The 27,207-nt window shown below is 36.1% G+C and overlaps 1 protein-coding gene across 1 annotated transcript in view; it reads right to left on the bottom strand.

The window, feature by feature from the left end:
* Rab2a (RAB2A, member RAS oncogene family) overlaps positions 1-27,207 on the bottom strand; it is an 85,200-nt gene that overhangs the window by 15,607 nt on the left and 42,386 nt on the right. Inside the window, exons 3-6 of the mRNA XM_020180957.2 lie at positions 23,807-23,874; positions 17,797-17,879; positions 17,312-17,404; positions 11,027-11,138 (exon numbers count right to left, since the gene is read on the bottom strand). Of these exons, the coding sequence (XP_020036546.1) occupies positions 11,027-11,138; positions 17,312-17,404; positions 17,797-17,879; positions 23,807-23,874 (356 nt within the window). The remainder of the gene's footprint in view (positions 1-11,026; positions 11,139-17,311; positions 17,405-17,796; positions 17,880-23,806; positions 23,875-27,207) is intronic.

Raw genomic sequence — 27,207 nt, forward strand, 5'->3', positions numbered from 1 at the left:
CCCAGCTCTCTTTGCTATAGGTTATTTTTCAGGTAGGGTCTTGCATTTTTGCTCAGGGCTGGCCTTCCTGGGATGGCGATCCTTCTATGCCTCCTGTGTAGCTCAGATTACTGATATGTGGCATGCCCAGCATATTTATGGAGGTGGGGGCAGGTGTCTTACTAATGTTGCTTGGGCTGGTTCTGAACTATGATCCTCCTGATCTCTGCTTCCTGAGTGACTGGGATTACAACCAGGTAACACCAGGCCTGGCAGCTGTGCGGTTTTATTTCGTCTTCTTGTTTCATGGTACTGGCAAGAGCTTCCATTGACATGTTAAATAATGGTATACACACATTCTAGGACTGCTTTATTTTCCTTGTGAATTACTTTTTATATTATGGAATGTCCTGTCTCTGGTAATTTGTTTTTGCTCTTAAATTTATTTTGTCTGATATATAGCTACTCCTGCTTTCTTTTGATTAATGTTTATATATTACTTTTCCCATTATTTTATTTTCAACTTTTTTTTTTTTTTTTTAAACTTAGGGCCTTGTGTGTGCTGCCAAGTGCTCTATCACTTACACCACATTCCAGTCCTTTTTGCTTTAGTTTTTTCCCTCAGATTACATCTTACACATTTTCTGCCCAGGCTGGCCTCAGACTACAATCCTCCCACCTTTGCCTCTTGTGTAGCTAGGTTTGTAGGCATGCACTACCATGTTGGTTTGTTCTTTGAGACTGAACTGTGCTCCTATTTCTGCCTCCCAAATAGCCAGGATTACAGGTATCTGCTACTGCATCCAGCATGAAATGAGTTTCTTCTCTTTTTTGTTTTATATTTTAAAAACTTTTTATTTTACTTTTTAATTAGTATACATTGTCACTATAAGTTTCAAGATGCATATTGTGTACTCTGAACAAGTTCACCATCTCCTTTATACTTCTTTACACCCTTCCTCTCCCTTTTCAAAGTGTTTGGTGGGTTTCATTATGCTATCTTCTTCTAAAGATAATTAATACCATCATCATTTTAGGTTCAGAGTCCACAAATGTGGGAAGATATGTGATATTTGATTTTCCGAGCTTGGCTTATTTTGCTCTACATAATGATCTCCAGTTCCTGCAAATAACATAATTTCACTTTTCTGTGGGGGTAATACTCCATAGTGCCAATATGTACACACACACACACACAAACACACACAAACTTTCTTTATCTATTCATTGGTTATTGGGCACATAGGCTGATTCCAGAGTTTGGCTATACTAAACAGAACTGCAATAAACATGGGTATGCAGGTATACTCTCTTCTAGGTTGATTTATACACCTTCAGATTATGTCCAAGAGTTAGGTATGACAATCATAAGTAGGATTATTTTGAGGAACTTCCATGCTGATTTACATAATGGTTGCACTAATTTAGTTCCTATCATAGTGTATGGGGATTGCTTATCCCCTCTGCATCTTCACCATTTATTGCTGTTTGTTTTCTTGATGATGGCCAGTCTGACTGGTGTGAGAATCTTACTAGTTTTGATTTGCATTTCCTTTATAGCTAAGAAAGTTGAGAACATTTCTTCATTTATTAGCCATTTGAGTGTCTTTGTCTGAGAACTGTTCAGTTATTTGGCCTACCTATTAATTGGATTTTTTTGTCCTTTTGCTGTTAAATTTTTTGAGCTCTCAGTATATTCTGGTTATTAATACTTTATTCACTGAATAGCTGGCAAATGTTTTCTCCCATTCCTTGGGTGTCCTCTTGATTCTGTTGTATCCTTTGATGTGCAGAGATGTTTTAATTTTTCTTAAGTGGGACTAGAGTTTAAACTCAGCACTTAGCACTTCACAAAGCAAGCACACTACTGCTTGAGCTGCACACCTCCAGTGCATTTTGCTCTGGTTATTTTTGGAGATGGGGGTCTTGTGAATTATTTGCTTGAGCTGGCCTCGAACCCTGATCCTCTTGATTTCAGCTTTCTAAGTAATTAAGATTATAGACATGAGCCACTGGTACCCAGCCAGAAATGTTTTAATTTAATGCAATACAATTATTTCCTGGGCAACTGGAATCCTATTCAGAAAATATTGCTTATGCCTACATCTTCCAGTGTTTTCCCTATTTTTTTTGTAGTAGTTTCAAAGTTTTAGATCTTCCCATTAAGATCAGAGTATAGTTTCAGTCTTCTGCATGTAGATAACCAGTTTTCCCAGCACAATTTATAGTAGATAAATGTATGTTTTTTGGCTCCTTTGTCAAAAAAATCAGATGGCTGTAAGCTGTGTGTGATTATTTCTGGGTCTTCTATTCTGTTCCATTTGTCTTCATGTCTGTTTTTGTAGTAGTACCATGATGCTTTTGTTGCTATTCTATAGTATAATTTGAAGTCCAGAAGTGTCTTTTTTTTTTTTTTTTGCTCAGGATTACTTTTGCTATTTGGGGTCTTCTCTACTTTCATATGAATTTTAGTATTGGTCCTGGGCTTTTCTTTGTTGGAAGACCTATTATTACTGCTTCAATCTCATTAGCTTTTATAGACCTGTTTAAGTGGTTTATATCCTCTTGGTTCAATTTTGGTAGGTCAAATTCATCTAATAATTTATCCATTTCTTCAAGATTTTCCACTTCATCAGAATATAAATTTTCAAAATATGCCTCAGGATCTTCTGGATTTCATCAGTATTTGTTGTGCAATCCCCCTTTCCATCTCCAATTTTGTTAATCTGGGCCTTTCCCCTTTTTCTTTCAGTCAGTTTGACTAAGGGTTTATCGATCTTATTATTTCAAAGAATCAACTTTTTGATTCTTTGTATTGTCTTTTTAGTCTCCATGCCACTGATATCTGCCCTAATCTTTATTATTTCTTTCTGCCTTCTAATTTTTGAGTATGGTTTGTTCCTGTTTTTCTAGAAGCTCAAGGTAATTAATTAGGCTATTTGAGATCTCTGGGTTTTTTTGATGTAGGCATTCATCACTTTTCCTCTGAGAACTACCTTTGCTGTATCCTAAAAGTTCTAGTAGGTTTCATTTTTAGTAGATTCTAAGAACTTTTATTTTCCTCCTTTGTTTCTTCAATGATCCATGGGTCATTCAACAGTGTACTGTTCAGTATCCTTGTGTTTAAATACTTCCTGCAGTTTCTTTAGCTGTTGTGTTCTAGTTTTATTCCATTATGGTCTGACAGAATACAGGGAGTTACTTTAATTTTTTCATATTTGCTAAGACTTGCTTTATATCCTAAAATATGATTTATTTTGGACAAAGTCCATGGGCTGCTGAGAATAATGTACATTGTGCAGATGCTGGGTTACATATTCTGTAGGTGTCTGTTAAGCCCATTTATTATCAATTAATTGTGAAGTTTATTTGTTGATTTCTCCTGTGTTTTCGTGAGAGTGAGGCATTGAAATCTCCCTCTATTATTTGGGATTTTTCTGTGCCTGTAAATTCAGTAATGTTTAATAAAATCAGATGTGTCAATGTATAGTACATATATGTCAATAATTATTTTAATCTCTTGATAGACTGTTCCCTTTATTAATATGAAATAACCTTCCTTGCCTCATCTGATTAATTTTGAAGTCTGCTTTGTCAGACATGCGTACAGCTACTCCTGTCACATTTCAGGGTTCATTTTCTTGGACAATTTTTTTTTTTCATCCTTTTACCTTAAGCCCATGTTTGTCTTTGTCAGTGAGATGCTTCTTGTATGCAACAAATGGTTAGGTCTTGCTTTTTAATCTAATTTGTCATTCTGTCTTGAGAATTGAGACCATTAACATTCAGTGTTAATATTGAAAGGCATACAATATTTTCTGTTGTTTTTGTTATGTTTGCTTCTTTTCTTTTCTATCTTTATTGTTGTGTTGGGTGGGGGTACACTGTGGTATTTTACACAGGTTCGTATAATGTATCGAATATATCATATGTGAATTTACCTCCTCAACCATTCTCCTCCATTCCCCCTTCCCCCAATTCCTGGAATAATTTCAACAGGTATCATTTTTGTGTTTACTTACATGTGTAGATTTTATTCCATCCTCCCACCCACCCTTTCCCCAACCCCTCCCCCCTCCCACTGGTGCCAGCCCTCCTCCCTGGGCAGGACTTGTTCCGTTCTCCTTCTACAATTTTGCAGGAGAAAAAGATAAAAGATAAAACAAGACATGACAATTTCCTTGTGATAGTTCCATGTATGTATGTATTATAACCCCAACTGGTTAATCTGTAATTTTCTTGATTCTACCTCAGTCCCTTTCTTATGGTGGTTTCAGTCAGTTTAAGATTTCTACATTCATTCTTGTATAGTGAGTATATCAACCTTATTCAAATTCTTAGTTTTTATTTCCCTCATGTACATGACATCCCTTTAGTGTGACGAGTGTTTCATAGTATTTGTTTGCTTCTTTTCTAATCCTCATTTGCTAGTCTACTCAGCTAGTGGTAATCATTTTTTTCCTGTATTTTCCTGGGTGCATCTCTCTTCTTCTTTTACATGTAGTATTCTTTTACATTATCTTCTGTAGTGCTTGTTTAGTGGTCACAAATTCCTTCAATTTTTGTTTATTATGGAAAGTTTTTACTTCTTCAATTATGAAGGACAGCTTTGCTGGATACATTAATCTAAACTGACAGTTATTTTACTTCAGGGCTTGGAAAATATTCCATGCCCTCCCTGCTTTTAGAGTTTTTGTTGAAAACTCTTCTGTTATTCTGATGGGTATGCCTTCAGATGTGACTGATGTTCCTCTTTTGCCACTTTCAGTAGTTTTGTTGTGTATATTTAGTGTTTTAACTATAATGCGTCTAGAAGTGTTTCTTCTCTGATCTTACCTGTTTGGTCTTCTGGGAGCCTCCTGTACCTGGATGACACTCCCTATCTCAAGATTGGGGAAGTTTTCTGTTATATTTTGTTGACTGTGTTTTCTATGCTTTTGGCTTCTATCTTTTCCCATTCTATACCCATGATTTGTAGGTTTGCTTTTTTCATGGTGTCATAGAGGCCTTATGTGTTCTGTTTGTATTTTCTAGGTATTTTTTCTTCTGGTTTGAGTGATCTAATTCCTCTACTTCACCTTTGATCCTTGACACGATTTGCAACTGTTCCATTGTATTAGAAAGGCTTTCAATTGAGGTTTTAATTTGAGATTTTCATGTACAGTATTTCTATTTGTTTTCAGGATTTTCATCTTTATTGAATTCTTTATTTCTTATATTGTCTTATTTCCTTCAGTTGTTTGCGTTCTCTTTGATTTCATTCAGCAGTTTATTTTTAACTTCTTTGATTTCATTAAGGTGCTATATGTGTCCTCTTTTAATTTTGGTCAGTCTTATCACTGTTCTTTTGAGTTCACTGTTTGAAATTTCATTCACTTCACTATCATTCAAATCCTTTAACTGTGGAACTATTGACTCTTAGAGGAGACTTGCTTTGTTTTTTATATTACTTGTTTTTCTATACTGAGATCTACACATCTGAGAGCAAGTAGTTTGTTGAAAATTTTAGTCACTGGTATTCTTTCAACTGAAATAATCTTAATGTTCAGACAGACAGTGTGGCTGGGTTGACTTGTTATTTATCACCACTGGGTATAGCTCAGTGACCAGGCCTTTGCCCAGCACTCAGGGCACTGGGTCTGATCCTCAGCTCAGACTGAACTGTGAACCTCTTGTGGAGGGGTTATTGCCCTCTTCTGCATTACTTTCACTATAGAAGCTTCCCTCTTTGTGTACTGGAAGCCACTGTTGGCTGAAGGGAATTTTACAGCTTGTACTTTCTCTTTATTACCCACTCCCACTCCATTTGTGTTCTCAGGGGCAGCAAATGTTTGAATCTGGGGATGATCTCTGAATGCTACAGAAATGTGTGTGTGGGGAGGGGTGGGTGAACAGAGCATTGACTCCTGCCTTGGCTGGGAGAGGACTGAGGGACATCGTCACCCTGTCTGTTGTTCTCAGTGCTTAGAGATCCTGTCCAGCAGTTCATTTCTCTTTGTGGAGGAGGTGGCTGTAGAAGTTTTGTGATTCAGAGAGCCTGGTTTGGGGTCCTTAGTTCTGTCAGCATGCCTACCAGGATGCAATTTCTAGGGGTAGGTTACCATGTTTGGGGCCCTGCCTGACTACTCACCTCTTTGTGGGGTGTAAGGTTGTGGGTATCACATGAGTTGGAAGGTCTGAGAAGCAGGGCTCTGACCCTCTCAGCAGTCTACAACCATAGTCAGAAGGCAGACCTTCAAGCCACAGGCTTGAAGCTTTGTTGCTGTCCTATCCTCAGTGTTGGAAGTCACTCCTGGCCAGGGAATGTGGGGTCTCTGACAACACAAGCCTTGGGCACACAGCACAGCATAGGTGATGGCTTCCTGAGCACGTGCCATGCTGCTACCCTGGCCACCCTCAGTCACTGTTTTGTGTAGCCACTGGACATCTAAGCTGTTGTTACATTGCTGTAACTGGTCAGGCTACTGATTTCCCAGCTACAGGTGCCCAAGATGTTTCTCCTGATGTCCTATGCTGCTACCATCCAAGCTACCCACAGATTTCCCTGCAGCTGAAACTTGTCTGGGGGGACCCCATCAGACACTTTCCCTTTCTTCAACCTCTTCTTGTGGCTGTCTCCCACACAGACTGTGGCAGGCTGTCCTAAAACTCCCTGAGCTATGAATGTTCCTTATTTTTCAGGTCATCAGAATTCCTCCATCTCATCACAATAGGCCCTCTCTCAAGATGACACTCTGCCGTCCAAGATAAGGGAAACCACTGATCATCTTTCTTCACTAAGGCTAGCCTTCTACACTGCAGCAGTCACTGTCTCCCAAGTCCCTGCACTGGGATTAAGGCATGTGGAATGTGTGGATTTATCTTGTAGCTAGAATTGGCAGTCTGTCAACTGGGCTGTCAATTTTACCTTGTAATGGAGTCTTTAGCTTTCCTTGCCCCTCTCAGGAAGGAGAGGGTTTGGAACTTCTCCCCTTCCATTTTTTCCCCATTGGCATGGTTTCTCTGTGATTTTCTGCCTTCCTGCTACCTCTGGCGTGGTTCCTGAGGCTCTTTTTCTCTTTCTCTCTTCAGAATCTAGCCTCTCCTGTGTTACCACCAGACTCTTCTCATTCATGGAGTCAAATGGTGGAAGCTTCTAATTCATGATATTGCCCAGCCTCCTCTCCTCTGCCTTACAGACACCTTATAGATCAGATGTTATTTAATCATCTTTGCCAATCCATTTGGTGTGTTTAGATCATTTATGTGTAATTATTAACACGTGAAAGCGTAAGTTTGTCATTCACTTTTTGTTTTCTTTTCTCACCCTCTCTCCTTCTTTTTGGTGGTACTGGTGATTGAGTCCAGTTTTGCATATGTTAGGAAAGAACTCTACCTCTGAGCTACACCTGTAACTCTTTTATTATTAAATTTAATTTTGATACAGGGTCTCACTAAGTTACCCAAGCTGAGCTCAAACTTGCCTCCTGCCTCAGCCTCCTTAGTAGCTGTAATTAAAGGTGGTACATGATGCCCAGCTATCATGCTTTCTTGTGGATTAATTAAACATTTTTAGAATTCTAATTTAAGGGGTTGGTGGTAAAGCACCTGCTTAAAATTCTAATTTACCTATTATCTTTTATCTCTTTGTATGACTTTTAAAGTAATAGCACCAGGTAATGTACTATATATACACTATTCATCAATCAAATGAATTACACAGAAACTTTATCTTCCTTGGCATCCCTTTATCCTTGTATGGTCTGAAATATTTTCCTTTGTCTACATGAATAACTATATAGAACAGTACTATAACTTTTGCTTCAACCATCAAACATAATAAGACCCAAAACAATAAAACACCTACCATATTTGTCTACATTTTTGTTTATTGTGTTCTTTCTTCCATTATAATGTTAATTTCCATTAATAAATTCCTTTAGCCATTCTTTTATGGTAGATTTGCTATTGACAATTTCTTAGTTTTACTTTAACTGTCAATGCCTTGATAACTCCTTCATTCCTGAAAGAAATTTTTGGTAAGGTATAGAAATTGAAGCTGACAGTTCTTTTTTTTTCAGCTCTTGTTGATTTTTTTTTTTTTCCCTCCACATCTGGAAATTTCATCCTCATTCTTCTCTCTAGGACTGATAACACTTAACTTCTGTTATAACCTCACAAGTCTCTGAGGCACAGTTCATTATTTTTTTCAGCCTATTTTTTCTGCAATTCAGGATTCTTTTTTTATATTTTTTACATTTTAGGGAGCTAGGGATTGAACCTAGCCAGGGCTTTAAGCATGCAAGGTAAACGTTGTATAACACCCTCAGCCTATCTCTGCAGTTTAGACTGGGTAGCTTCTATTGTTTTGTACTATAGTATACTATTTCCTTCCTCTGCTCCTCTCCTTCTGCTGTTAAGCCCATTCACTGAGTTTTTAATTTCAATTATTGTATTCTGCTGGTTGGTGGCATGGCTCAGTGGTAAAAGTGCCTGCCTAACCAGCACAAGGCCATGAGTTCAAACCCCAGTACCACCAAAAAATAAATAAATAAATAAAATCATTTTTCAGTTGTAAAATTTCCTTTTGGCCACATGTATACTATATACCATAATCTGCATCTTACTTTTCTTTTGCTTAAACTTTCTATTTTTGCTGAGATAAGTTTTCATTTCAATCATGTTCCTAATTCAGGCAATTTTATGATGGCTACTTTAAAATCTTAGTTCAAGGGCACATACAAGCCTCCCTGTCTCCTGCCATGTGATGGGCACCCTATACTTCCCTGGTATCTGCCAGCAAGGCAGTCATCACCAGATGTGTCCCCTCAACTTTGCACCCCCAGAACCATAAGCCAAAATAAACCCCCTTTCTTTATAAAGTTGAACAAAATTTTAGTTCAGTAATTCTAGTATCTTTCACATCTCAGTATTGGAATCTATCTTTTTTTCATTTCATTTGAGATCTTCCTAGTGTTAGGTATGTAAGAGGCTTTTTTCCATTGGAACCTTGCATTTTGAGTACTGTGTTATGAGACTGCAGACATTATTTAAACCCCTGCTTTAGTTGGCTCCTCTGACACCACTAACAGGAAAGTGGTGATAATTCGTTACTGCCACGTAATGGTATATATGGCAGCATATACTCTTTACAGTCTACAATAGTGCATATAGCCTTCAATGATGTCTGCCTGCAGGAGAATGACTATTTTCTTAGAGTTCTGTCTTACCAAAATGCCCTTTTCCTGGTCTTCTGGCTAGAACAGACTTCCCCCACTTTGTGCCTATTGGTCTTTAAGACTTCCAGTTTCTGTAGCACCTACTCTAGGGTATGAGACAAAAATGAAAACCAAAGGAAATTAATGCTGTGTGATTCCTCAGGTACCAAGATATGAAGCTGGTCTGCCTTCTTCTCTCCACCTTTCAGAATCTTCTTGTATTTGTCTCATATATAATGCCCAGGGTTTAAGTTGTATTTAGCAGGAGGAATAAGGATAAGTAAGTCTGCTCTATCTTCTTAGAAACACAAGTTTCTTGGCTATTGTTTTCACATTTAATTAATTCTTAAATCATATTAATATATTTAAGTTTGATACCACCCTTTCTTAAATCACAGAGTAGTCTTTCATCTTTTGTTTTGAAATAGGGTAGTCAGGATAGCCACAAACTTGCTACCTAGCCCAGTGTAGCCTCGAAGTTATGATCCTCCTGCCTCTGTGTCCCAAGTACTGGGATTACAAGTGTCTACCACAATGCCTGGCTCTTATCTTAAAATACCTTATCACATAATAAAGGACTTTTTAATCTTTCAGATAAAACCTTACTTACACATTATTTTATTAACTACAAATATAGAAGTTCTGTACTAAGTGTTCTTGAATGTTCAACCAGAAGGACAACAGTAAGTTTACTGCATACAAATAAATATTGTTACTATTATTTTCCATTAGTGATACCTTGTTATTCCACTTCACAGTATGGTTCTTTGTTAAAATTCAGACAGTTTTGGATTTATAGTTCTTAAAATTAACAAGACATACACTCCTAAAGGATATATTTCAGATGACTTAAATCCCCTCTCCCCAACAAACTGCCCTTTATGGATCCAAATGAAACACCTCTAACAAAGCAGTACCTCTCTGAAACATGTAGCTTTATGTCTATTTAAAGTTGGAAAAAAGGTGGAATGGATTTCTCACTGAATATGCCCTATGACATGAAATTTTACTCTTTATCTTATAAGCTGTAACTATTAACAATAACAAAAATCAGTCCCTGTATGAAATGCATTTAGAATTATCACAGAACACACTCATCAAGTATAGGTAAGTATAATATCTTACCTAAAAAATAATTCTTTAGAAAGTACCAGTGTTGTAGAATTACTGTAGTTAATTTTTGGGTTTAAGGGTTAACTAAATATTTACTAACTATATACTATGTTGAAGATATAGTACTAGCTGCTGTTGTCCTTAACAGTGAGAGTTCTCAATCATTTGTTTCCTGAAACCCCTTTCTACAGCTATTTTACAAGCTGCTCTTATCCAAAAGGTAGAAATTAAGCATTAGTTCTAGTAAACTACTTATTTTCTTAGCCTTATTTCCTCTTTTCATAAAATAAGGAGTATAGTTAACACATTTGCCTTAGAGTTTTAACTGTCTAATCATCTGTGTATAGTAGATAAATACCATATCCAAATATATACAGCATAAAATGTGTGATATGTTCAGAAAACTTCTGAAAGTTCAGGTTGAACAATGGAAATAATTGAGATAATGCGAATTTCACCTATTAAAGATGGCAGAATTCCCATGCTTTGAAAAGTGATACACAGCAGTGACAGATGTAGGCTTCAAGAAGGCCTCAGAAGATAATTTAAGGATCTCACAGAAAATGTATGTTATAAGGCATTTCAAAGGGAAGAAAATTTTTAACTTTATGATATTCAAGGATTATCAGAGACTAGCAAACTTACGGAATGAGCACTCATAAATAAACATTAAGATATATGAAAAATTTCTGTTAAGTGAAACAATGATGGACATTTTAAGCGGGCCTCTTATTTACCTCTTCTACATTGGAAGCAGTCTTGGCGGATGTTTCCATGAAGATAAGTCCATGTTCTCGTGCAAAAGCTTCACCTTCTTCTTTTTTTACTTCTCTTCTAGATTCTAAATCACTAATTATGAGAGAGAAAGTATCATGTTATTAACCAATGTCATACAAATAGTGTCATCTTTGGCAAATGGACCATGGAACACAAAGTCGTGCTGACCATTCTTTCAATTAATTTTTAACACATAAATAACTGTGTTATTCAGAGCATTACGAGTGTCAATGTTTGTAATACATTACTCACTTTAAAAAACTAATAATTCAGCAGAAGAAAGAGTCCAATTTAGAGTCCCAGGATACCAGAACTAGTAGCAACTTGAAGGGAGCCTCTAGTCCAACACCCTACCTAAGTCAGAGAGTTTAGAAGAAAGTATGCTATTCAGTTTTACTACACTGGAACTGCATTAATGAGAGTGAAAAGAAGCAGTCTTTTTCAGTTGTGCTTTATTGTAAAAGTTTAAAAAAAAACCCTTACTGTTATGTATAATATTTGTTATTTTATAATATCCATAAACTCCCATTTAATTTTGACATAATTTCCAGATTTACTTCAAATTTCTTTTAAGAAACAAAATCAGTACAATTGAATCGTCTCCCATGTGTCTGTCTGTGTCTCTGATCCCTTTATTTTCGCTCTTACTCAAAGGCTCACTAGAGCTGGCTATGGTGGCATACAACTGTGGTCCTAGCATTCAGGAAGCTAAGGCTGGAGGATCACAAGTCCGAAGCCAGCCTGGGCAACAAAGAGAGACCCTGATCTCAAAAAACCCACCCTTCAAAAAAACTAAAACAACAAAACAATAACAACCCCTCCCAAACAAAAACAAAACAAAACAAACCCAAAAGGTAACCACTACTATGAATTTGCTTTTATCCTCATGCAGGTTTTTATACTTAAAATTCAAGGTTTATAATCATAAATACAGAGTATTTCTTGTATGTTAAAAAAATCTAGATACAGCTTCTGTTCTACAACTTGTGAGCTTTGGTTAACATTATTTTTTCTAGAATTATCCCCATAGTATACATAGATCTAGTTTCTTGAATTTTTTTTACTGTTGTACTATATTCTACTAAATGAATAACACTATTTTTATTGCTCAGTTTGCAAAATTACTTTTATTTTTCCTTATCAAAAGCAATTTTACAATGAATACCTTTGTGTACATGTGGGAAAGTTTTTTCAGGGTAGTATCATGACTCAGAGAAATGTAAAATCACTCTAGTAGGTCATAGTCAGAATTTGTTTAAAAAGAAAGAGTAGAAAATATTAAGAGTATCACTTCTGTTGTATGGAATTTTTGTTTGATGTGTAAGTACATACATACTAGGTAGTCATTTAAAACATACTATTATAATTAAAAAAAAAAAGAATCCTGAAAGCCACTGTACTTGAATACATACTTAGTTCAAAGGTGCTTTCCAAAACAATGATCATTGCCTCAGTTTCCCAGACATAAGATCAAATTGCTGTTTTTGATTCTGCATTCCCTAATTAATCCCATTTAAGTTGTTTCTAGTACTTACACATCTTTCTTTTCTAAATTACTCTTTCATTTTATGCACCCTTCTGTTTGAAGTTTATATGACAGTACTTTTACTATTAAAAACTTTCATCCTTTTAAACTTTTCTTCCAGTTTAAAATGCTACAGTAAGAAAAATCTGTATCATGTGTCATTCTGGGTAACTGCCCTTCTCAAATTCCTTCACTGGCTTCCTACTGCTTAATGCAGCTACCAAAAATTGCATGTTCTTTGTTCTGATGTCTATCCCAACTCACCTCATCCAATAATAACATCTTATTTATTTCTTTTTGTACCTTTCCATTCCTTATATTCCTATGTGTTGTTAGGGTGACCCATCTACAATCATTAGAAACATTTCTTATATATATACCATGCTTTTCCTTTACACCTTTGAACTGTAAGCTCCTCATGGTCAACAATCAAACTGAAAGCCACTGTAAGTTGCCACCAAGCATGTTTCAGACACATGGAAAAAACTGGTAAGATAAAAGTATAAGTCTGTATTCTTCAAATATTCTTTTATTATTTCATATATTGAATGGCAGAAGGAATACTTTCATTGCAGATAAACTAAAACTTCTCACAATAAGTTTACCCTCCAAAGAAGGTTAAGTGAGATGACCTAAATGAGGAAAAGAACCTTGGATGAATGCCAATTCTTCTAAGTATAAAGAAGTAAAAAAAGAATTGGATTTTTTATAATGCAAATGTTACTTAAGTAAATATTTTCTCTTAATAAACCTCAGTTTCTATTAAAATGACATATGCTAAAATCAAATCTATATAGTATGTTATTTGCTACATTAGCCTTTTTTTATACAGCTTTACTGAGGTATAATTAACAGAAAAAAACTGCAATTAAATAGATATAGATATATCTGTTAATTGACATTTGGGTTGTTTCCAGTTTGGGGAACAGGTTTTTATAAACCTGTTATAAACATTTATGATCAATTCCTTATGTATAAAAACATAATTATGAAGGGCAAGCAACGTATCTAGATAGTATGGTGGATATATGTTTAATTTCTAAAGAATCTATCCAAAATTTTTCCAAAGTGGTTGTATTCATTCTAGAGCCCCACTAGCAGTATATCTTTTTTAGTGACATGTCAGTTCAAATCTTGTGCTCACTTTTAAAAACTGGGTTGTCTTCTTATTAATGAACTGTAAGAATTCTTTGTATATTCTAGATACAAATATTTTACTATATATGTTATATATGTTTTGCAAATATTTTATCGCAATCTGTGGCTTGCCTTTTCATTTTTGTAACTACCTTTTTGAACACCGGGCCTTACGCTTAGCTTGGCAGGTAGTCTTATCACTTGAGCCATTCCACCAGTTCTGATTCCTCCCCTGCTTTTAGTTTGTTTATTTCTATCCCAGTTTAAAAATGTTTGCCTTACAAAGATTTTCTGGTTTTTCTAAAAAATAATTTTAGCTCTTACATCTATGTTAATGATCTTAACTTTATTATTCACTTATTTTTGCAGTACTGGGGGGGTGGGTTGTTGAACTCAGGGCCTTGCACTTGCTAGGCACGTGTGCTAGCACCTGAACCACTCCACCAGCCCTTACCATTAATCTTTGTCTGTGGTATGTAGTAAGGGTTGAGGTTCACATTTTGTGTATGGAGTTCAACTAATCAAGCACCCTTTAATGAAAAGATTACCCTTTCTCCCACTGAATTAATATCACTATCAAAAAAATTAACTAACCATATATGCACAGACCAACTTTTGGGCTTTTTTTTGGGGGGGGGGGGGCAGCATTAGGACTTGAACTCAGGACTTCACACTAGCTAGGCAGGTGTTCACTACTGCATGAGCCATGCCTCCAGCCCTCTGTGTTGCTTATTTTGGAGATAGGGTCTTGCTTTTTACCCAGGCTGGCAAGGACCATGATTGTCTGATATGATGCTTCCTGCTGTTGCTGGAACGATAGGTATGCATCACCACACCCAGCTTTTTTCCACTTAGATGGGATTTTGTGAACATTTTTTTGTCAGGGCTGACTTAGAACAGCGAAGCTACCAATCTTAACCACCCATGAAGCCTGGGATGACAGGAGAGTGTACCACCACAGCCAGCTACTGGTCAAGATGGGCCTGCCTTGAACCTCAATCCTCCCAAATTCAGCCTCCCAAGTATGGACTTCTTACCCTGGTCTACTGTTCTATGTCTGTCTATGCTGTTATAATTTGCATCTTAAAAGTCCCCTGGAATCTCATATGCTGAAGATCACTCCCCAGCTGATAGTGATGTTGGGAGTTGATAAAAACTTTAAGAGGTAAGGCCTAGTTAGACAGTTAGGTCACTGGGGGCATGCCCTTCAAGGGGATATCGGGACCCTGTTCATACCTTCTTTTGGCTTTTCAACCACCATGAGGTGAGTAGTTTTCTCTACCTAATGCTTCCACCCAAAAGCACAGTGTCAAGTTACCATGGGCTGAAGCCTCTAAAATCATGAACCAAAACAAACCTTTCCTTCTTTTAATTTGATTTTTTCCTCAGGCAATTTGTTATAGTAACAGAAAGCTGACTAACATATTTGCCAATAACAGACAAATGTGATTATAGTAGCTTTATAATAAACCTTGAAATCCTTATTACTGAAGTCAGCAAATCCTACCATTTTGTTCCCTTTGTTTAAAGTTGTTATGGCTAGACAATAGCTTTTGCATTTTATATATTTAAAAAAATCAGCTTGTCAATATCTACTGCCCTTTACAAATCTGCAGAATTTTTAGTAGGATTACAATGAATCTTTAGATAAATCTGGGAAGAACTATTATCCTTTTTTGTTTCAATGGACTAGGTTTTGAACTCAGGGCTTCATATTTGCAAAGCAGATGCTCTGTTGCTTGAGCCACAACTCCATTCTATTTTGGAGATACGGGTCTCATGAACAATTTGCCCAGGCTTGCCTGGAATTGCAATCCTCCTGAACTCAGTCTCCTAAGTAGCTAGGATTATTGGTGTTAGGTGCCAATTCCCAGCAAGAACTGGTATCTTGAAAGTATTTTGTTTTCTAATCCATGAATATGGTATACCCCTCTCCATTTACTTTGTCTATTCAGTGTTCTTTAATTATTCTTTTTAATATCTGAAAGACCTTTACTGATGTCAATCTTGCATCCCTAATTTTGATAATGCATGTGTGTGCATAAGTGTACTTCTGATAAGTATCAGTAGTTTTTGGCTTTCTCTTATCTCTTTCATTGCTTACCTTGGATTTAGATTATTCTGATGTTTCCAAGCTTTTCTTTGCCTTTTTAGACAGGGTCTCACTATGTAGCACAGATTAGCCTTAACTTGTTATCCTTTTGCCTCAGCATCTGGAGGGCTGGGAATATAGGTGTACACCAATACACCTGGGTATCTTTCTAGTTTCTTTAGCTTAGGTTGCTGATTTGATACCCTTTCCTAATTAATGAGATAAATAAAACCTTTCAACATTTGTTCATGAGCTTACCTTTCTAAATACATTATCTTTTAACAATTACCTATTTTGTAAGCCTAAAGAATGAATGAGTTGTAGGATGAGAGTGTGTGACTCCAGTGATAGAGCACCTGCCTACCAGAGTTCAACAGTCCCCTCCAAAAGGAAAGAATTATGTTTCTAGCGTTTAAAAAAACCACTAATTTTGATACCACTGTAATTTTCTACTGAAATTAGTAAAACTTTTCCATACTCTGATTAGTTTATAGACACTTAGGCCAAGCCACTCTGCTTTCCCAAGACTATCATTTTAAGTGTAACACGCAAGCATATTTACTGAGATAATACTCTGTAAGTAAAACAATGGCACTAATACAAAGTCAAGGAGTTAAGTTTAAAGTAACAATGTAAGCTGGGTGCCTTCATGCCAATAGGAGGATTGTGGTTCGAAGCCAGCCTGGGCAAGTATCTCAAAAAAAACCCTTCACAAAAAAGGGCTGGTGGAGTGGCTCAAGACGTAGGCTGAGTTCAAACCCTAGTACGCTAAAAAAAAAGTACTATTTACTCAGCAATATTAGTAAGTGTTTTAGTACTTTAGAAATATACCCGCTTAATCTCTGTAATGTGCTAATTTATATAATGCACATTAAGTCATCAAAAAGGAAAACACTATTTTTCTGAGTTCTACAAATACTTATTTCTACTGTCAAGTTTTTAAAACAATTTGGATAGTTCTTAACAGTTGCCCTCACCTCTCCCACAATAAGCCAGTGAGTTTTAGTTTAAATTAGTAATCATGTAAAACTTGTTCAGATTTTTTTTTTTTTTTTTTGGTGTTAGAGGGTTAGAACTACTCAAGACGTCACAGTTGCTACACAGGTGCTCTACCACTTTAGTGAGATTTCACCAAACTGAGATGCGTCTTGTGAACTGTTTTTGCCCAGGCTGGCTGAAACCTCAATCCTTCTGAAGTCAGTCAGCCTTCCAAGTAGCTAGAATTACAGGTGTGAGCTACCGGCAGAAATCAGATTATTTTTTAAAAGTACACCTTCGAACAAAAAGTATTTCAAATATAATAATGGTAATACCCAACAGACCTTATTATTATATTTTAAAACTGAAAGAAATACCTTAGAATTTTCAAAGAGTTAAAATTTTCGAAGTCAGTTACTTCCATGTATGCAAATGTGCAGGGGAAGTAGTAATATAAAATAATTTACAGTGTTCATCATTAATACAAAGTTAGCTCTGAATTGGTCCTTTTACCTTTTATTTCCAATAAGCATAATAACCATGTTGGAATTGGAATGCTGGCGGGCGTCTTCTAGCCAGGTTGTCAAGTGGTTGAATGTATCTCTCCTAAAAGAAGTAAGTTTATTACTGTTTTCAAAGTATTTCCCTTAGCAGCACATAATGATATAAACATTTTTAGCCATTTGTTTATGTAATGAGAAACACATTTCATATACAGTACCTGGGTTTAAGTTCTGTGATTACATTTCAGTTTAGATATTAAATCTAACCACAACTTAGAAAATTCCAATGAATAAATAATATTACCAAAGTGATTAATTTGAGGTGCTTCTTTAAATAAGAGAAAAAAACTCAGTTGCATATTTCTATAGTAAATTTAAGTTGGTTTCAAGCTCACAGTTTTAAAGGTGAGTAGAAAGGGCATAAGGAAATTATGGTAACCATGCTTATATAGACATTGTCTCTTGCACTGAACTGAAAAATTGACAACTACTCACCTTGTAATATCATACACTAGTAAAGCCCCCGCTGCACCTCTGTAATATGACCTTGTGATAGAACGAAAGGACTCTTGCCCTGCCTGTGAAGAAAGAAAAGGTCAAGAGTTTCCTTTAAAACTATTTCCTCTACATTTTCTCATTACTCATACACAGACTATGGAGTAAAAAGGGAAGGAGAGCATAAAAAGGGAGAAGAAAACTCCAGCAGTCTGAGGAAAAAGTCATAATACCATTATTGCTTAGGTCACCAGGATGCAGAGGCAGCCTTTCCTGCAACAACCTCCCCGCCCCCCAACACTCCTAACCCCTTTTGGCAATCTCTTGACAACCCAATTTACGGGATGGCTTCACAATACATGAATCTTTATTAGACCACAGAATGGACTCCTAGCAACTAAGCTCTGAAGACAAATTTGAAAGGAAGCAAATAACCCAGAGCTTCACATTTGAATTCAATAACCCACTCCCTGGGGCAGCTGTTGACACTAGAATAAATAAAGCCCATTGTAAATAAATGATGAATGACGTCTTTACGCCCACCATCTGCTGGTGTAAAGGTTGTTGGAAGGCCAAGGATGGAGATTTTATCAGTTATATCATAAGTTGCAGTAAGCTTTCAACAGTTCTAAGATGGAATTCTTTGAGCAATCACTTTATTATGAAAAACAGAAAATGGCTCTGAATTTAATTTTTTCCCTCCACACTTAATCAATTTTTCTCTTCTCAAATGGCACCAGGATGTATCTTTGTATCCACTTATGAAACAGATACCAGAGATTATGCAAATTTAGGTAATTTCTCTAACTCATGGCATTACCTTTCAGTTTTTAAAGAAAGGCTGATAAGGCATAGGAATATTGCCTCTGAGTTTTTATCAAAAGTCCTCTTTCATTTTTAGTCACTTTTTTTCTCGCAGTGCTGGGGATTGAACCCAGGCCTTGTACATGCTAAGCAAGTGCTCTACCACTATGATACAGCCTCCAGCTCTAATCACTTCTACCTTTGAGGAAAAATAAGCATTTTAATTAAGTAACTGTGAAGACAGATTTTAGCAATTTTTGTACATAATTTTTTTCTAACATGAAAAACACTCAGGTTTATATGTTCTCAGTTCTGATTTTCCTAAGTAAACATAAACCCCTTCTCTAATGTTCTACCCTGTTCTAACACTCAATGCTCTCTTAATACTTTGTTCTTGTTGGCTCTCCAACTACATTTCCTCCTTCCAATACCACCAAATGCCTAACACTGGGGCTGGTACATAGAAAGCTTGACGAATTAAAGAACAAACCCAAATGTCTTATTTACATGAACAAAATGGGCAACACTGCATTCCACTTGCATAAGTGGACATGCTAACAGTCAATGAATATAAGTTCTATATGGAAATTAGCAGTTAAGTGCTCTTAGTAACCAATTTTAGCACTCTGAATGTCTTATGTTAAAGCCGTAATATAAAAAAGTTGAAAAGGCTTGGTGCCAGTGGCTCATGCCTGTCCTCTTTGCTACTTGGGAAGCTGAGATCAGGAGGATCACAGTTAAGAGACTAGACTGGGCAAATAGTTTGCAAGACCTTATCTCCAAAATTACAGAAGTAAAAATGGACTGGAAATATGGCTCAAGCAGTAGAACACCTGCTTTGCAAATGTGATGTCCTGAGTTCAAACACCAGTCATATGAGGACAAAAAAAAAAGGCTGAAAAAATACCCAACCCATTTCACATAGTTAGAGGTTAAAAAATTAGATGTTGTTGCTGGGTGCCGGTGGCTCACACCTGCAATGCTAGCTACTGAAAAGGCAGAGATCACGAGGATCATGGTTCAAGGCCAAGGGTCTCCAGCCACGCAAACAGTTCTCCAGATCCTATCTTGAAAATATCCAACATGAAAAAGGGCTGGTGGAGTGGCTCAAGTGGTAGAGTGCCTACCTAGCAAGTGTGAGGCCCTTACTTCAAGCCCCAGTACCACCCCCGCCAAAAGATAATGTTAGGAGCATGAAATTATTTTTTATACATTTATTGAGATGTTCTTTCAAACAGTTCAATAAAATCTAAATTCAAAATGAATTCAGGAATTCATTCACGTGAATTCCTTCTTTAACTGCTTAACATAGGAAAACTAAGGACTAGATCTTTGAGAGTCATTTTATTATGAATCATATATTCTAAGAAAAATAATACCAAAAAATGCACAGTTTATAAGGTCAAAATACAAATAAGGTTTAGAGCTCTTATATTTCCTATGGCCAACTATCCAGCAGAGGTAAAAGTCCTTTAAAACAATCTCCTTCAAACAGTCTACGGAATGAGTTTAAAAGAAAATGTTGCTAGAAAAATTTTCCTTCAGGCAAAACAGTAAAACTTCAGGGTTTACAGTTTGGGTATTAAAAAACAGTAAAAAGGAAATAAACTAGGAAAAGGAGAAAAGCAAATTGTTTTTAAATTGTTTTGAAAGAACAAAACACATGTTCTAATATGGAAGCAATTTGTACTGAATACCACTTCATACTGAATCCACTGAATCTGGATTTTGCTTATTAATACAAAATCAGACAAAAACTCAGGCAAATAAAAAACCATACATTCCAATCAGAGACTACAAACATAGCTATACATCTTAAAATTTTTATGATTATTTATAATAAATGAAGATCCATACTCAAACTAGTTTCCAGATTTTTGAGACCTGACTTCTTGTATGAGAACCATCACACACTCTGGCCTGGTCTCTAAAGATGGCACTGGCAACTTTGAAATAAACCTTGCGCAAGAGTGTTTTATTGTAGTTTCTCTAACTATAAATAAACTTATACAAACTAACTGAACAAAACTAGCCCAATGGTTAATTTTCTTGACCACACTAAAACAAAATAACCTAGTTTTTAAAATGTATTTTAATGTATTTCTGTCTAAATTCTGGCTGATCTGTATTGTAAAAAAATAATTTTAACTCGAAATACAGAAGCTATACTTGATCTTCTTCACTACAAAGTGTTCATTAATAGGATTTTAGTGGCTTGAAACCAAACAGGACAGAATTCTTTGTCATAAGGGACTCCTGATACTAAATCAGGATATAAAATAAAAAAATGTATTTAATGGAAAAGGAATGGTTTAATTTAATGGAAAACAAATCAACCTGGGTTAGGGCCAGATTGGACCATAACCTTCAACCAGCCCAAAAACACAGCTGATACCCATGTATGCAAGAGTAGAGCAGAATAAGGTGGCTCAAGGTAATGGGCATGTTCATGCCCAGTGAAGCTTGGCATTAAAATCAGTCATAGAACATTTGTGCACGTGAGGACTGCTAAAATACAGAAACCCCATCTTTTGCACCATTTAAAACTTACTCCCAATAAAGATTTCACTAAATTGGCTTTCCCATGTATCTGACTCTCAATTTTATAGTAACCAGGTGGTAATCTTAGCCTACTTTCCTCTATTGTTTCCACAAAGAACAACTTTACACACATGGCATTGATCAAAAATTTCTAAATAATCTAAATTAAAGTTATATGGTCTTGAGAATCTGGCCTCAAGATTTTTCTTAATAAATGTCTTATAGCCAGGTATGTTGATATATACCTATAATCTTAGCACTTGTGAGCCTGAGACAGCCACTCTGAGCCACAAAGTGAGATCCTGTCTTAGAAAAAACAGAAAATATACAAATAAACATCTTGTCTTAGAAAAAACAGAAAATATACAAATAAACATCTTGTTTATGTAGTCTATTTTTTCCTTCTGGTATCTTGCCTGTAGTCTCAATAGTCCTGCCTAAAAAAATTATTCTCTTTTCTCTTAGCAGGTTAATTCAAACCCCTAATTTTTTCACAAAACTAGAAGCTTGTGTACTACAGTCCTCAGGTGTTTTTTTCTCCCCACATATCCAATAGCACTTTCATGTGGTCTTTTGGTCCTAATACTATTGATTAGATAAAATGATTAGACAATGCTCAACTGAAGTTTCCCCTTTAGTTCTCCTGGAAGCAGAGCCTAACTCAGAGTACTAAAGTGTATTTATAGGAGGAACTAAAACATGCTATCCTGATTGATCCCAAAGAACCAGGAAAGTTAGGAAATTAAGATTTGTGAAAGTCAGTATTACAGTAAAATATTTCTCTTACTTTCAGCCAGTCATCTGTCTAGAAATTTCAGCTATGTAAAACACAGTTAAGAATGAAGAAGGAAAACAAGTCAAAAAACCCCACCATTCTAAATTGCCAAAAAAGTTGTTCACTGTTTAAGCATTAAACCTCAGGTACCTTAGAAACTAAAGTAGAACCTGAGAAGAGGAACAAAAGTTGGAAATACCTAGAAATAACTGATGCTGAATGCTTTAAAAATTTGAAGATATTTACTTTGAAAAAAAAAAAAACTTAAAAGAGAATACAACTTCCAACTTTGGATTTTTAAAATGCTACTTTGTAAGACAAACTGGAGGCCCAGGTGGGAGGTAAGCAACAGAGTAAAATGAAATGTCTAAGATAGTTTCCTGACTGTGGTTGCGGAAGAAAAAGTCAATGAACAGCCACAAGAGTAAGCAAGAGCAGCTGGACCTCAAAGTTTCTCAGTGGGGTAAGGGTGTGTGCTGGGAGCAGAGAGCAGCAGACAGAGACAGAACTGTTTCCCAAACCTTGGTTAAAGGTGCCTTCCCTGACACTACTGAGTTTTGGTCATCTAGCCTTACTGATACACTCACAAAAAATAATATTCAGTTTTTGCTAAGTATAAGCTGACATGGTTTTCATCAAGGGACAAAAAAATGCCTGTGATCTGCAGAAAATGAAGTTTTAGCATGTGTTCATAGAACTTTCCCAACAATTTCATTAACCCTTATGAGACAGGAAAAGTATATAAATTTGAGGGGGGTTGCTAAATTTATTCGGATGTGCTGAGAAGGCAACTGAAAGAGCAATAAAAGGCAAAAGGCAAGTGAGAGCGTAATAGGGTGAGTAAAGGCTGGCTAGTATCTATCAGGGAGAACAGACTTCTCTGCCCTTTTTCCACCAATCAGTGAACAGGAACCAGGTGCAACTTATGTTTCTTCATGGACTTATCTTGGCTTTTGATTTTACAAAAAGTCACTCATCACAGGGTCTATGATAGGTGCTTTAAAGGAGAAACTGATAGACTTTTATAGTTGCTTCCAGCTGTGAAACTGACTGATGGTCTTATGGCCTCCAAAGAGTTAGCTGCTGGCAGCTGTATTTGCTATGTGCATAAAAGATAAAGAGAGAGAGTGAGAGTGACAGAGAGAAAGAGCCTGGCACCGGTAGCTCACACCTGTAATCCTAGTTACTTGGGAGGGTGAGATAGGGATATCAAGGTTCAGTTCAGGCAGAGGTTCAGGGCCCATCTCCAAAATAACCACTGCAAAACGGACTGAAGCTGTGGCTCAAGCAGCAGAGTGCCCTCTTTCCAAGTGGAAAGCCCCAAGTTCAAACCCCAAGCCCACCAATTAAACAAAAAGAAAGCAAAAGAAACCCAAACAAGGTAGATATTCTTATTTCACTTCATACGTTAGACATATTACTTTTCTTAAAAATATAGTTTCTAGAGCATTTACACAGCTGAAGCATGTGGAACAATACCCAACACCTGGGGGAACACCTGTTTAAAATCACTGTATAAGGAAAAAAACCTTTTTTTTTTGCAGTACCAGGGCTTGAACTCAGGGCCTTCACCTTGAACCACTCCATCAGCCCTATTTTTGTGAAGGGCTATTTGAGATAGAGTCTCATGGAACTATTTGCCCAGGCTGGCTTCAAACTGCGATCCTCCCGATCTCTGCCTCCTGAGTAGCTAGGATTACAGGTGTGAGCTACCGGTGCCTGGCCCCAATCTTCTTTAGTACATTTCATTCCACTGCTGTAGGATTTCAGTATCTAAAAACTATACAAAATAGTTGTAAGCAAAAAATAACATTAAACAAAACAAGCATACAAAGTACTTTCATAAAACAACTTTATTGAGGTCACACAATGTACTTTTGCTATGCTTACCGTATCCCATATCTGAAGTTTTATCTGTTTCCCATCAATTGTTATCATTCGAGCACCAAACTCTACACCTAAATAGAGCAGAAAATTAGTTGTTACATAAACTGGTTGAAATATATTTCACATTCAAGAATTCAAATGCAGAATGTTTATTTCCAGGATACACTATGAAATGTGATACAGAGATCAACTTTAACAAATTAAGATACTGAAATCTGGCAAAAAAAAAAAAAAAAAAAGAAATCTGGCATAGTCAGTATCAACAAAAGTCTCAGAAACATAAATCCAACTTAAAAAGTGATTAAAGAGCTATAACTATTAGTAATAGATGCTAACACTTTAAAACTACACTACCATGGTATAAAAATCAATACAAGAGATAAATTTCAATGTCACAGTCTTGGTTCCTAGCATGGGGAATCTACTAGGAAAGGCATCTCCAAATCTATCCATTAGATATAACCACCAAAAACACTTCTAGATATTGATCCATGAACAAATACACATGCAGAAACAAATATATAATTTAAAATAAATGGGAACATATAAATGCTGTTCCGTAATTTGCTTTTCATTAAATGTTACATTTCCCATAACCCAAACATCCTTGCAAATCATTAAGCACATAAAACTACACCATTAATTTAATGTCTGCATAATATTCCTTCATGTGTACATGATTTTCTAAATTGGAACTCTACTGCTACAAATTTAAGTTGTTCCCCTATTTTTAGTGAATGCTAGAATTAACTTTGTATATACATTTTTAAACTTACTATAATTTTAGGCAACTACAGGAAGCAGGACTGCAGGTCAAAGGAAACACAGGCTTTACATTTACAAGTTTAATTCCCTTGGTGTTTTTTTATTTGCATCTACCACGTCTGGAAAATCAGACATGAATTCAATCATCAAAACAGGAGAAAAATATGGGACAATTATAGAATAGCAAACATATGGGAAGAAGACTCCCAAAGTAGTCTATCACTTATATCAAATCATTACTGCTTGGAGTATGTCCTATCAGCAGTTAGATCAAAGTCAAGATGGAAAGACACATGGTTCCCAGAAACCAGATGGTAGTTATTCTAGCAGAAAAACAGCTTCTAGTTTTCTAGGGAAGGAATGCTAGCCAGTGTCAGAATGCCATTTCAATGAGCTGGGTGTGGTGGTTTACACCCATAATCCCGGAATTTGGGAAACTCGCAGGAGGATCTTGAGTTTGAGGCCAGCTTGGGCTACATAGTGAAATCTTGCCTCAAAAAAAATTCCATTTCAGCATCCTTAGATTAGAAGACAGATATAAAGGTAATTTGTCCTCCCATGATGTAAAACTTGATAGGGGTTTTACTCTGTTTTAATACTTATTCCATACAAGGGACACACAGTCAATGCCAAGAAATTGACAGTGATGCCCATGTTTATGAAGCTCAGAAATATAACAAATCTAGAGAAAAGAGACTTAGGAGTCATGATGTACTAGAATAAAAAATGCAAAAATATAAAATTACGTCACATAAAACTATTACAATGTTTACCTATCTGTTCATCTAATATATATGTATATATTCGTAACACATATATTTTTTCCTATCTGTTCTGTGCCACCCAGTGGGGACCCATATAAAACCACTACCTATCAATGACATGATAATGAAAATACTTGAAGAAACCAGTGGCTAAGTATGGTACAAATAGTTTTTGAAATAGTATTTAAAAGGAGTGTACTAAAGCACAAAATTCTATGTGTTTGTAAGGTACGTGACATAGTATAAGCCTTTTCATGAACCTATTATTTTCTGAGAAAGAGAGAGAGAGAGGAGAGACATATTCTATTTTTCTTTCTATTGGATGGGCTGGCTTTTAATCACAACACAAAAACATGTTTACTGTTCAGTAGGATTCATCAATTCAGTGCATATTGTCAAATTTGACCAAAAGGCAACTGCAAACTAGAAACAGACCTGTGAATGCTCCTAATACCAAAACTGGCAGGAGAGGCAATGAAAGCAAGTAGATTCTCCTTATGTGGAACTGACATGACCATTCCATTCCAGCAGATGAAAGACTGTCTCTGCTACAGGACCATGATCATGAAGTTCCTGTTTTCTGGCCTACCCATTCCCAAACCCAAATCTATACTCTCTTGTAGGTTCTAAATACCACTCCAGAAATCCTTTCCCTTTTGCCCAGAATTGGGTTTTGGTAGGTTCATATCTTTACTCAAAGTAGGTAGACAGAGGTTGCTGAAGCTTGAAGTCTTTAAAAATTTTGCCTAATTTTTCCCTCAATTTTAAAGAAATCTGTCATATGAAAAACAAGAATGTTTCTAAATCAGAGAATGTCTCAATGATTGATGTTCTAACTTCATTTCTCAATAGAATAAAGAATTAAAACAACAAGTGGCAAAGAGTGGTACAGTGGTAGGAAATACACATCTCAAAGGAAAAATCACAAGGACTGAATACTGAAAAACCATGATTGTTTTGTTTTCCTATTAAGTACAATATAATCAGGCTTCAATTTCACCTTCAGAAATAACTCTTTCTCATATACCTTCTCATAACAGGGCCAATATAGGTTTCATCTTTACATTCTATGTGACAAGAGAAAATATTGAAACCTAAGCTGTCTTGGAAGTCTCAGAAGCAAATATAAAAAGCGAATCCTTACTTCTTTCCTGGACTGTTTAAAAAAAACAAAAAAAACTAAGTTCTGTTTTCCTTATATGCTTGCTTGAAACATTTCATTTAAAAAGATTTCCTTATCTGCTTTTTTGTTTGTTTATTTTTGGTGGTACTGGAGATTGAACTCAGGACCTTGGGCTTTCACTCTACCACGTAAATGACCCACGCCTCCATTCTAAACTTATCGCCCCCACCATCAATGGGTTAACTATCATTTTCTATGCCTTTGAGACTCTTTTCTAGATGCATTTTCAATTAACAGCCAATTTGGCTGCCAGAGAAATTATCTGTGCAGTCAAAGTCAAAAACTCACTTACCTAACAGTCATGGAAAGATGATTAGTTTGTCATGCAGATTATTTACTCCTAACTTTTTAGAATAAAATGCTCTGAATGTAAAGACACATTTTTATTTTTGGCGGTACTGGGATTAATTAACTCGGCTTTGTCCTTACTAGGCAGTCACTCTACCTCTAGCCCCAAATACATACTTTTTAACTTCCTCCAGATTACCATCCTTACAATTTACAGTACTCATAGTTAATACCTACTAGTTGTGCAACCCTGGAAAAGTTGTTAAACCCCATGGGTCTTAGTTTCTTCACCTGTAAAATGGTATTCATGATACCTATCGCATAAGGTACTATTCTGGGATGGAGGTATGGCTTAAGCAGTAGAGTACTTGGCTTCACAAGTGTAAAAAAATTTAGTATTTTTA

This window comes from Castor canadensis, chromosome 3 (assembly GCF_047511655.1).
Source record: "Castor canadensis chromosome 3, mCasCan1.hap1v2, whole genome shotgun sequence".
NCBI classification, from domain to species: domain Eukaryota; kingdom Metazoa; phylum Chordata; class Mammalia; order Rodentia; family Castoridae; genus Castor; species Castor canadensis.